The sequence below is a fragment of the Camellia sinensis genome, chromosome 11, assembly GCF_055761805.1.
Source record: "Camellia sinensis isolate YWXY chromosome 11, ASM5576180v1, whole genome shotgun sequence".
Classification (NCBI taxonomy): domain Eukaryota; kingdom Viridiplantae; phylum Streptophyta; class Magnoliopsida; order Ericales; family Theaceae; genus Camellia; species Camellia sinensis.
In genome coordinates, this window is record NC_138971.1 from 108,193,777 (window position 1) to 108,207,385 (window position 13,609).

A 13,609-nucleotide genomic window follows, 5' to 3' on the forward strand; every position below is an offset into this window, starting at 1 on the left:
ATCGCGGGCCAATCTACGACCCATTTGAGAAATCTCACGTTGTAGTGTTTGACATAGTCGATCAACATTATCAGGATCTTCCTTTTGGATCTCAACAGAACGTGCTTTTGGCACCTTCAGTCGTCTTTCCCGACATAATCTTTCGTTTTGCACTCGCTCTATAAATAGTGCGGGCCACTTAAGAAGTCTAGCCTTTGCATAACCATATCCTGTTTGATTTTCTGATGGATCCTCCACCAAACCACATGGATCCCGATAGTACTTGGGCATGACAAAATGTCGCTTCCCAAACCTATCATGATAAGCACAAGAGGCATCCAAGAAAGGAAATGGTGTTTCATCTTCAGCATCGCCACTTCCCCTTCCCCCTCCTCGTCGTGAACTTTCACCCCTTTGCAAGTTCCTACCACCTCTGCGACTCCCACTCCCTCCAATGAACCATGTAGCCATGCTAATTTTTTAAAACAAATGAATGATAATTGCGTAGGGCGAAATGAGTTGTAAGGTTGTGTCTTCACCTTTACTCGTTTATATAGTTGATTATGAACGGATAAATGAGAATCCCACATATATGCATGCTGACTGTAAGGTAAATCAATGGATTCACTGTTGCCATGTGACTTTCTGAATTGAGAATCCCACATATATCAATACGAGATGAGTTGTCACTGTAACAAAAAAGTCGAGCAAAAAATGGAGAAAACCAAAGCATGTGCACCAAGTCACATGACTTCATAATCCATCTGCATATACGAACAAAATAAGGGCATGCTGACTGTAAGGTAATTCAGTGAATTCACTATTGCCATGTGACTTTCTAAGTTGAGAATCCCACATATATCAATAACAGATGAGTCGTCATTGTAATACAAAAAATCGAGCAAAAAATCGAGAAAACCAAAGCCTTTGCACCAAGTCACATGACTTCACAATCCATCTGCATATACAGACAAAATAAAAGCATGCTGACAGTAAGGTAAATCAGTGAATTCACTGTTGCCATGTGACTTTCTGAGTTGAGAATCCCACATATGTCAATAAGAGATGAGTTCTCACTGTAATAAGCAAATCAATAAAACCAAAGACTGTGCACCAGGTCACATGACTTCACAATCTATCTGCATATACTGACAAGTCTCTCCACGATTTGACTACTCAATGTGTGAAAAAATGAAGCTTATGAAGCTTACGACCCGCTATTTGTATTTCATTGAAAAGTATGACTATTTGAATTGTTCTTGTCATTTGGGAAGCTATTCACCGACCTACCTGTTATGTTTTATGTGTTGTTGAAGGCGGTAGTTCGATTCACCGAGTTTAGTTTTTTGTCAACCCCTTATTCATTACCGGAGTCATCATTTTTACTGGACTTTCAAGAATTGGAAGGTGACTCTTTCTTCTTTCCCGATGGAGATTGAAATTCGTTGTAATTTCATCCCTATTTCAGCAGCCCCAGTTAAGGGAACCTTTTCTCCGAGTTGCCTGATCTATGTTATGTGTTTTAAGTATGCACATAATTGAACATACATTAATCCATTCATTAATCCAGAACATTCATTAACAAATTGCAATTCAATAAAGAAAGTCATGAACTCATAAATGTGTACTTATAAATGTAGTTATTTCATAAACTTCAGGTTCATAACAAAAATACTTGAAATACATCCGTACGTTAGACCAACAACAACATTGTCTTACACTCTAGTAACGAACATATGAAACATTTCTTATTCCTCATCTGACATGTAGTAGTCAGAGAGATATTTTTCATTGTTTAAGACATTATTTCGCTCAACCATTGTCAAATCTCTGTTGCTTGCTTCTGCCATTTCAGTGGCTAGCTGAAGCATGAAATGTCGACATCTCCGCATCAACATCCTGTTGTTCTCCTTCTTAATTCTGCTAACTGCTTTTTCATAGTCACTCACATTTCGTCTAGCCATGGTCAATGAACGACGATGAGGTATCGGTGCCCCAAAGTTACGTAGATCATTATACAATCCTTCTTGCTCCGTTACCCTGAACGCCCATTCTGCTCGGATACCAACAATAATAATCCTTTGGACTCGAGTACTTTTCGCTCTTGTAGTCATACATAAATGGAGGTAGCAGCCACACTTTCGGATTTATTTGCCGGCGTGAACTTCCTGCACCTCTTGAAGACATTGTTAATAAAATTAAAAAAAAAAAATAATAATAGTAATTGTATATATATTACTATTGTTATGACTTCAACAAACATCATACTGGGGTATTTATAGACATCATAGTGGTGCTAGGGCACTATGGAATAAGTGATACACGTGATATTATTTGATGTTATTCATTTCATGTAATTTTGATTACCCGTGACTTTGTGTACCTATGATGTAGTCACGGACGTGGTTGTAAGAGAAAATCATAATTGTAGGCCATAGAATCACAATGCAATCCCTTCATATTCGAGCAGTGCGTTGTCAAATAAAACAAAATGCAGTGAGTTGTCACATCGCGACATGAAACTATTTTGTCATGCTTACTTTTGTAATACAATAAGTAGTCACTTGGAATTGACGATTTCAGTATGTATAGGTGTTTTCGAGAAATTATAAATGAAATCGAAAAATGAAATTTTCTTTATATTAAAGTAATATTGTTCATAAACTATCAGTGTTTTTCTCACCAACATAATAAAATGGTCACCTGGTAGGTAACACGATTGGAACTTTGGTGCCTATATTTTATCTTATTTTCAGTTAATGAACTTCATAGTCATCCGATTTTTATTGTGATTACACAACCGTCCATCATATTTTTTTACCAACATAATAGCATTTTCTGCTTCTTTTCACAGTCGTAATAATGTGACTTAGATGAATTCTGAAATGTGCGGCAAAAACAAAGCATGTAAGTTGCACTGCAGAAGTCACATGCATCACGTAATGTCAAGAAAAAAGTCACAACGTATACAAGCATGGCAAAGTAAGAAAGTCACATGCATTACTGCATCACTGCATAAAGTGACATGCAGCATTGCATCACTGCACAAAGTCACATGCAGTGATGCACAAAGTCACACGCATCACTGTATCACTGCACAAAGTCAGATGCATCCCTGCATCGCTGCACAAAGTCACATACCTCCTACGTACTGTGCCCATTGGAATTATGCACAAAGTCACAGGCATCACTGCATCTGCGGCACAATAGCCGATGCTACAGGTCGTTGATTCGTTCATGACTGCACAAAGTCGAGTCCTGACAGCCGTATGCACTGGATAAGGTCAGTGGCATGCATGTGATCGAACAGGAAATTGCATACATACAGTTACCATGTGTATATATGGTATAAATATCGTAGCATACCACAACAAAAGTTTTACAGCTATTTCTAGCGATATCATCATGACATATACGGTGATTGATCTATATTCAGCAATGGGTCGCTATTAGGTTGCAGATGGAGATGAATTTCAATACCCATTAAATCCAAATTTGCATTACTCACGTGCCACCGTCAATACCATGAGAGCTGAGTGGGAATTTCGCAAAACTCGAGCAAACGTTCTCGTTGAGCTATGCCGTGAAGTTAATCTTAAATTCCCTCGCCGGTTAGCCATGCGTATGCCAACTGACACTCCACCGTTGTTGCAAAGGGCATTGCATCGTATCCGCGACGAGGTTAATCCCATGACCCAACGTTTGCAGAGGTCCGGATTAATGAAGACCGCAAATGAGCGTGCCGAAGATGGGTTAATGGATGATGCACACCAGTACTACGCCTGGAGCATGGATGTTATGTATGAATCTGATATTGAGATGTCAAATGATGATGATAATGAATGAAATTGTTTGGATGAACGCCCAGGGCATTTCTGTAATGCATGCAATTTGTAATGTTTATCCATGACTTATCAATGAAGCGAGATATTTCAATTATTTTTAGCCTTGAACAAACATATTTTTTATAGCTTCTTTACACGTTTTGTTCAAACCAAACGCGTTTGTAATTTATGTTCTCCTAAATTACGGATAATGGATGATGGGGGAAAGATGTGAAACAGATTTGTGTGATTCATCAATATAAATAAGAATAAAAAATTGTGAAATTATAATTGCGAATAAATAAGTATGACACTTACATCAGCTGTACAAGTTTGACACATACAAACAAAAAAAAGAAAAAAAAAAAACCTACATATAGTCCATATCGCAACCGCTAATGCCCTAACCTGCCCCCAGTCCAACAACCCCGACCGTGGATCTCCCTCCTCGGTCTCCTACGGTAGACTCTCTGAATATCTGGCACTCTCTCCCCTGCATGCGGCCCTCCACTGACTGCCTGTGGAGCCTGTGAGTGTGAGTGTGACCCCCCCTCTCCTGCATCTGATGCCCCTGATCCTGCCTGTGCCTGTAGATCAGATACTGCTGTGAGCTGTGAAACTCCCACTCCCTCGTCTGGTGCAACTGTATCACGATCTGTAGCTGGACCCCGACCTCTGCCTCTGCCCGCACCCCGACCTCGGCCGCGACGTCCCCCATGACCATAACCTCTCCCTCGCGCTCTGGGGGGGGCTCAATATGGGCCTCATCATCAATGTGGGAGATGTCAGCGAGAACTGCATCATGTGTACTCCTGGGCGCGGTCGAAGTAGTCCCCATAAAAGCAGGTGGTAACTGGGTGGCTGGGGTAGCAACATCATGCATGAACCGGGGCGCGGTCGAAGTACTCCCCAGAAAAGTAGGCTGTAACTGGGTGGGTGGGGTAATAACATCATGCATGAAGCGGGGCAGTGACCAATCAGGGTCAGGGTCAGCATGCTGGGTAAGATGTACGTGTGGGGAATATGGAGAAATGTATGGGGTATCATGTGGTGGGGTGACTGAAGTCGAAGGACCTGCTGTGGCTGGCGCTGAACTGGGAGGCGCTGACGTGGACGGGACTGATGTGTCTGGAGCAGTTGCTGCACTGTGTACACCGTAGTCCCCAAAATGCAGACGATCTACCCGATGGGCATGCTGGATCCCCTCGTACAATAACTCTCTGATCTCTACAAGGGCCTGCAGACCAAGCTGTCCATCACGTCTGAAAATGGCGTCCTCAGCCAAGTGATATGACCTCCCAGCTCGAACCACCTGGAAAAAAAATCAAATATATTAGGCTATAGTTGAATGAAAATAATCAATTATGATATTAACAATTATCGGAGATATAGTACGCTACTCACCAATGACTCGAGAGAAGGCCCAACTCCCTGATATCCGGCCTCGGACAGGTGGCTCGGATTACCGACAAGTAGGTGTGTATGTCGCCGATACCACAACATGTAAGGGTCGGGAGAGGGGAGGACCCCATCGCTCCAGTCAGCCTGTACAATAGTGTCGCGACGGGCATCCCACAACTGTATGTATCGCATATGATGCTGACTCCAGTCAGTGCTGGCTCGGCCACGTCTATCCGTCGCATGCAACCGCCACTCGGTGTCACACCGATCCGGCACGGCCTGGACCCGACCAAACTGTCGGAGGACACGATCAGGGAGATGCCACTCAACCATGTCAAAACAAATGAGTGGTACTCTCGCCATCCATATATCCTCACCTAGGCGGCAGTAGTCTGGGAGCGTCTGGAGGACATCAGCATAAGGCTGCCAGATAAACTACAATAACGACAAGTCTATTAAAAATCGCTCATAAACATATACAGTCCATATGACAATTAAAATTTAGGTATTTAAATTTGATACCTCGCCGTCTATCATCCGGTCAAGCTGGTCTCTATACACGACCACTACGTGGGTCGATACGACCTCGTGGCTCATGTCAACCCTCCACCGGCTACCTCGAGGTCCGGCCGGCATCTGCATGTCTCCCTGCCTGATGGAAACCTCACCAGGAGTAACTAGTTGCCGCCTAGACGGGGCAATGCGAATCAATCTCTCCCACGCCCAAATCTGCAATAGTTTGAACGCAATTACAATACTGATATATGCCATACAATATGAATTGACATGTAATAAAATTCTTACTAACCTGTAGCAAGACAAGAGGTCCTCCGATCTGAGTCACACCCACCTGAGTGGCTCGACATAACATCTTATACAAGCATGCCAAAGCCGCGGCGCTCCAGCTGTACTGGCCGATGACGTCAAGGTCTCTCAACAGTGGCAAATACATCAGCTTGAGCAGGTTCTGTGACTTATCAGGGAGAAGTACCCCCCCAATAAGCCATAGAATATATGCTCGTGCATGCAGCTGTACTAACTCATCTGCAGCATCATCTGGAAAATCGCCCTGAAAATGCTCCGACAGCCACCTCACCCTCACTCTACCTGCCTGTAAGTCTGCAGGTGTAGGTGCTACTCCCAATAGCTGAGCACATAGCGCTATCCACTGCTCCGTCGTCAATGATGGGTCAAGTCCAGTAACTGCTCGCCCATCAATCCGTAGACCGTATAGGACAGATACGTCCTGCAATGTGACGGTGGCCTCACCGGTCGGGAAATGAAATGTATGAGTCTCTGTGCGCCATCTCTCGACAAGAGCAGTAATGAGTGGGTGGTCCAGTCTGATATGGCCTATACGATATACACCATAGAATCCCGCGTGTAGTAGACACTGCAAGACTCTATGGTCCAATGGACGATCTCACAGGCCGGAATCTCCCCGTCGGCATGCCACCACGGTGCGTGACTGGTCCTGCATAACAGAATGAGTATTTTAAATTATAGCATTATCAAGGAAATCAAAAACAAAATGCAGTGTATTTTCATTGTACGCGTAAAGTCCAACAAACGTTATTGCATACCGGGTCCTCCCATATACTGTCAGCCCGATGTGGATGACTCAAAAGGGGGACCTCATCAGGTAGATGTGCCATGAAGCCTGTACAGTTGAAAAACAAATACATTTTGAAAAACTGTATTGGTGAGCATGTAACTTAACTATATCAATTAAGCTCAAATTATTATGTACATGACGACTTGGAAAATAAATGTGGTCGATTATTTTAAAAGTATAAATTTGTGTGCCATTAACATGGAAGCAATTAACTAAAATCAAAATTTTGCATATTATGTGCCATTAAATATGATAAGCAATTCAACATAATCTATCGTTATCTATGCTTCGGACTAATATAAAAATCTTTTACAAAGTCATTTTACGATCTCAGTTACATAAGCTTAATAATGACCAATAACAAGTGGATAGTTTTTGTATGTCAATATTTACAAACAAAATGGTATGATCATTTTTTTTTTCAAAACTTCATTATTGATTTTGGCATATTTGACATAACCTCATTATTGATTTTGACATATTTGACAAAATTCGTTACATTTATGGCATATTCGACAACTTCATTATTGATTTTGTAATTTTTGTTTTGCAATAAAGTAAAAAATTTGTAAATTACGTACATGTAATTCATAAATTCTAAATGTACAAAATGCTTGAATCAGTCGAAATATTAAAATATTAAAATGAAAGAAGAACTATGTGATTTTAAATAAAATTCTGTAATAAACATTTTCAATGAAGTAGAGAATAAAAACTATGATAGTTGTAAATTTTGTCAAGCAAATAAAACAATTACAATATATAAAGAATTAAACAACAGAAATGATCTATTACAAATAAAAAATGTTCTATTAAATGTATGACCCCGTTTACAAATAATGAATTACAAAAGAAAAGAAAATGATCTATTACAAATAAAGAATTACAAAAAGATCTATTACAATATGTAAGTATTACATAGTCTTCATCGACCAAGTCGCGCCGGACATGTTCACCTGTCATGACCTGTCTGCTGGCACTCACTGCAACGAGCGGTCAAACGCCTATCTGATATGTCCATCTCATTCGGAATACGAGACATAGATGCACGACCCCGTTTCACTTGTCGCAAACGCAGTACATTAGGCATTAAAGTCCACTGCGGATCAGCCCAATAATCTTGATGTGGTATTGGATTGAATTTAGTTTCCCAAACCCTCATGTATACAGGAAGCCTATATACTAGATCAACGTACTCGAATGGATTGTCACCGCATTCAGACATTACAGCGAGCATATGAGAACATGGATAGTGTCGTATCTCATATTTCCCACAACTGCACGTGGGTTGATTCATCCGCACAATTTGTGTATTGCGACCTCGTCCATGGCGAAAAGATGTTTGCACCTCAAACACGCGGCGTGGCCTATAAAAAAATTGTAATAGAAACTAATGAAGTTCATGTTTTTAGGTGTAGTTAAATTGACAACATAATAACAATAATTTAATTTATATTACAAACTAACCTGTCATATGATATCAACTTGAAAGTATTTGCCCTTGCGATGCCATCCTCAATAGTTTTTTGCATCTGTCTAGGGTATTGGAACTCATTTCGTACATCTAGTTCAGCTTGGGCTCCCATCTCGTCAAAATATTTTACAAGCCGCCGAAATGTAAATTCAACCATAGCTGAGATAGGTAAGTTCCTTGCACCTTTCAAGACGCTATTGAAACACTCTGCATCATTGCTAGTCAATACCCCCCAGCGATGTCCACCGTCATACGAAAGGGCCCACTCCTCAGGATTCATCTTGTAAACCCAAGTGATGGCTTCTTGGTCAATAGCCTGTATTTGTTGTAAGTAACCATTACACTTTCGTCGTTGATGAGCACTTCCTGCTTTCCATAGAAGTTGTTTCAGTTCCTTATTTCTGAACGTAGTGTTAAAGTTACTACAAACATGTCGAAGGCAGTGCCGATGATATCCAACAAATTGGAGCGAGGGATTCAACCAATGCCGCCTCACAGCAGCTAAAATACTCTCAGCTCGATCGGATATCAAAGTCACTCCCTGTCGGTCCATGACAATATGTTCCTTGATATTTGAAATGAAGAACGACCAAGACTCCAAACTCTCCTTGTCGACAACAGCAAATGCAAGCGGTAGTACTTTGCCATTGGCGGTGACAATCGTTGCTACAAGCAACACACCAGTGTATTTCCCGTATAAGAATGTACCATCTATGGTTATAACAGGCCTACAATGTCTGAATCCATCGATGACGGGTTTGAAAGACCAAAAAACAAAGTGGAAGACGGGCATAATGGTTGTATTTCCGGTATATCTATGCTTCCATTGCACGATGGTGCCAGGATTAGATGTTTATAATGCATACATGAATTTAGGCAACATCATATATGATTCATCCCAATCTCCGAATACCATTCTAATTGCCTTTGCCCTTGCATGCCACGCCTTCTTGTAATGTATAGTATAGTTCATGGACTTTTTTATGTCTTCGATGACATTCTTAATGGGCATATCAGGTTCGTTCTGCATACAACAATACCTATGAGTCAGATTATTTTGGTGTGAACACTTTAAAGACACAATTTTGGTGTGAACACTTTAAATAAACAATGTGTATATAAATGTAAACATTTATTTTGTATACTCACCGCAACTTGTCCCAAAAGATGAGAAGCAATGTAACTGGAGCTAATATTTGTGTGGTCCCTGTTCGTTCGTGGGTATAAACAATGGTGAGGACCCCTATACTGCTTTATTTCAAAAAGCCCATGTCTCTTACTAAGAGATGCACGCAACCACCATCTACAGTCGTGCTTGCAAGCACACACCCAAACGTCTCGCTTGGAGGTTACGACTTTATACTCTCGATTATTTGTTGCATGGTACAATTTCACAGCATGTACGAGTTGCTTCTTATCAACGAAAACCATCCTTTTGTCCAACTCTGGATTTTCAGCATTCCAGATTCGGTTACGGGGAACGACATCGCGGTTACTAATGTCAAAATCACCACCCATGTGAATGTTTTCAAAGAAAGGGATTTCAGGTCTAGGTGGAATGGGGGCATTCTGAATATCAACGGGAGCGTCGACATCATCTTCTTCATCATCATCATCATCATCTGATCCACCCAATAAATTTTCTTCATCACACATTTCATTCTCATCATTGTCTAGGGCGACATCAGGACCGTACATGTCACTGTCAGCAAACTGCACAAAATTAACCGTTTCAGCCATATTACCAGCAACTTCAACTGGAGTCGTATGATGGCTATAGGTGGGCACATCTTGGGTGTTATTGTGAAATTCAGTCTCGTATCCACCATGTGAACTTGATTCTCCACCATGGCCATGAAATGTCTGTTGTGTGTAGCCAGCTGCATAACATTCATTTGATTCATACATAGGAGACTGAAATGCTGTCGTGTCAACCCCATGTGTCAGCAATGTAGTGAACGGATGCGAATCCATCTATGTTATATTCGGAAGATTCTGTACAACCTCTTTCTGAATGTACACTTCCAAACAATTTGGTGGTTCGAAATTTCCACCGATACTTAAAACGGTGTTCAACGCCTCATCGTCATTTATCGGTAATATTTTGTATTTGCTGGTTGCTTGCCACTGGCGATAAGGATATCTACATTTGAAGATCAATCGGACTGTTTCCCCGTAACTTGCGACCTTGGACATAAACATCTCCTCCAAATTGCCAAGTGTGGTGCCAAGTTGCACCATATATATCCCCTTCGGCTCAGCATCATATGACACACCTTCATCGGGATCCCGAATTATGTTTCCCCCCCAGTAAAAGATAATTGGAACAGTTGCCATATACTTGCTTCAATGAAACAATAAATATTAAAATATCAACAATATACATATATCGAATTGCACTTGTAAAATAAACATTAAAATTTGCAGAAGCCACAAATAAAAGCAACCGTCTAATTTTTTATCAATTTATATTTTCCAGGGTTGAAGGAACTGTAGAGGTGAAACATTAATTCAATTTGTATTTTGTCAACTATATATTTGTGTCTCAACTTGATTATTACTGTTTATTTTCTCATTTTTTGTACTTATTTTTATTCGTATAACAGAACAGCTGAGATTTCATCTATACGTGGAGTTATAGATTGTATCTCATTTACTTCCTATGTGAAGACTCTTATCTTTTCAACGTGAATGTTCTTTGTTGTCATTGCTCTATTGTCTTAATCTAAAAAACACATAACAAGAAGTATACTTGTTGTCTTAATTCTTTCGAATTAGTGGCGAAAAATAAAATAGGTTGAGAGATATTTAGTACAGGGTGACGCGATTGATTTGGACAATATAAAATACAGGGTGCAAACATTGAGAGAGATTTTTTTAACCTGGTGATGTAATTGTTCAGATTTATGGAAAATATAAGTTAATTTGATTTGCTCCAACTTGTGCCACTACGGACCATAATGACAAAGTTATTTCCTATGTGAACTAGTAACCCTCGTCCATTTTGTAGAGGGCATAGAGGCTTTCTTATAAAATTAAAACAACAAACTGATTTTGGATCATCTTGGATCGTTCTGAAAAGTAAGAAAAAAATTAAATTTATTTACTCCTTTTTTTTCTTACACATACAAAAACAAAAAAATAATTACAGAGATAATTTATAATGGCAAAAAATTAGAGATAATTAAATTGAAGTTGGTAGTTAAATGTACAGACTACATTTTGGATAGTTATCCATGTGAATCTATCGGGCCATCCGTACCAATTATTTGGTATTACAAAACACATGCTTACCCATCAAAGTGCCAATTTTTTTTTTCCCTTCTTACGTACGAAATTGCTATGGACTATTAATTAAAATAATTTATTACCCTTTTCATGCATATATGTCTGCACACCTCTATGAACAGAATAATTATGATATTTGCTTCCGCCAACCCCTAATTTTGTAAATCTATTTAAGTGGCCTTCGGTAATCTTAGGATTACTGGCTGGTCATACCTATAGTAGCGGGTTTGGGTCGTGATAGAGTGGTATCAGAGCACGAGTTATACCGTACACATGAGTCCATATAAGCTACAAGATGTCCTAGAAAGAATTAGGGGCATTACATCAGCATGTGTTAGTGTATGTGAAATTATACGACATGTCTGAAACAATTAGACATGAAATGAAATTGAGCATTGTCAAAACTATAAACGAGCTATTTGCCTATGTTTATTAGTGCTCTATTTACCTATAGCAAATGGAGAGAACAAGAAGTGATGATGTGATTGAATCCTTTGATGCCAGAATGGAAAGAATGTTAGAAGCTTTAACCGAGTCCATGAGATAACAACAGAGACAACAACTACCTCTTTCGCCTTCTTCAGTGCAAGTGGAACCGATAATTAATGACATTATCGGGTTGACTCAGAAATTTAACAAGATGAAACCTCTGACTTTTCTAGGTGTTATTGAGCCACTGAAAGTTGAAACCTGGATACTAGAAACTGAAAAATTATTTGAAGTGTTTCCATGTTGGATCATTTTGGATCATTTTGGATCGTTCTGAAAAGTAAGAAAACCTGATTTTGGATCATTTTGGATCGTTCTGAAAAGTAAGAAAAAAATTAAATTTATTTACTCCTTTTTTTTCTTACACATACAAAAACAAAAAAATAATTACAGAGATAATTTATAATGGCCAAAAATTAGAGATAATTAAATTGAAGTTGGTGGTTAAATGTATGGACTACATTTTGGATAGTTATCCATGTGAATTTATCGGGCCATCCGTATCAATTATTTGGTATTACAAAACACATGCTTACCCATCAAAGTGCCAATTTTTTTTTTTCCCTTCTTACGTACGAAATTGCTATGGACTATTAATTAAAATAATTTATTACTCTTTTCATGCATATATTGTAACTACTCTAATAATGACTTCTAATTATACAAACATGAATAAACATTATTAAAACATAATGTTTAGATTTTCCTTTTCAATGGTAGTGGACAATCACAAAGTGAAAAAGGCGATAAGTCAGTTCGTTCAATACCCATTTCAAAAACTTTTTCAAATTTTCTTCAGTTTTCTCAGAAAATTTTAATTTGTACTAGAATACTATTATATGTATTACAAATTCAGCTCATTAAATTTTTTAATCATATTTTGGCTGCCTGACCCCAAATATAGTGAAATAAACCAAATGAAATTAAACCAAATTTTTTTTTTTAAATCAAATACAGTCAAATTTAAATATTTTGAGAAACCAATAAAAATATTTCTTTTCGATAAAATAGAGTCAAAATTAAATATTTTGATAAACCAAAAAAAATATTTCTTTTTAATAAAATAGAGTCAAAATTAAATATTTTGAGAAATCAATAAAAATATTTCTTTTTAATCAAATAGAGTCAAAATTAAATATTTCAGAGAACATGATCTTTTATTTGAGAGAACATGATCTTTTCATGGAGAGAAAATTAAATATTTTTTTAATCAAATACATTCAAAATTAAATATTTTTTTGTTTAATAATTATATTTTGTAGAAATTAGACATTAACAATTTCTGAACCATAATTTGATTCAAAAAATGTAGACATTTTGATTCACAAGCATAATTTCAAAATTCCAATTTCTGATTTCAAATTTCAAAATATAGACATTTCATAATTCCAATTCAACAATTCTCAATTACATGAATTTCGTAATATGACATTAACAATTACGAATTATATGAATTACAATTTTTACTATTTTTATTCTTAATTAAACAAAATTACTTTTAAAACCATAATTTGAAACCCTAATTTCCTTTTAATTCCT

General features: G+C 38.4%; 1 protein-coding gene across 2 annotated transcripts; it reads right to left on the bottom strand.

Annotated features, from left to right (window-relative positions):
- Positions 1–7,610: 7,610 nt before the first annotated feature.
- Positions 7,611–10,256, bottom strand: LOC145803200 (uncharacterized). Of its 2 annotated transcripts, XM_082896510.1 has the most exons (3): positions 9,443–10,256; positions 8,287–9,317; positions 7,611–8,186 (listed from the first exon to the last, which is right to left on the bottom strand). In XM_082896510.1, exons 2-3 carry the CDS (start codon positions 9,084–9,086, stop codon positions 7,772–7,774), a joined length of 1,215 nt encoding a protein of 404 aa, XP_082752636.1. In that variant the 5' UTR covers positions 9,087–9,317; positions 9,443–10,256; the 3' UTR covers positions 7,611–7,771. The 2 variants fall into 2 exon arrangements, with proteins under 2 accessions (XP_082752636.1, XP_082752635.1); XM_082896509.1 differs by having other exon boundaries at positions 8,287–10,256.
- Positions 10,257–13,609: the final 3,353 nt, after the last annotated feature.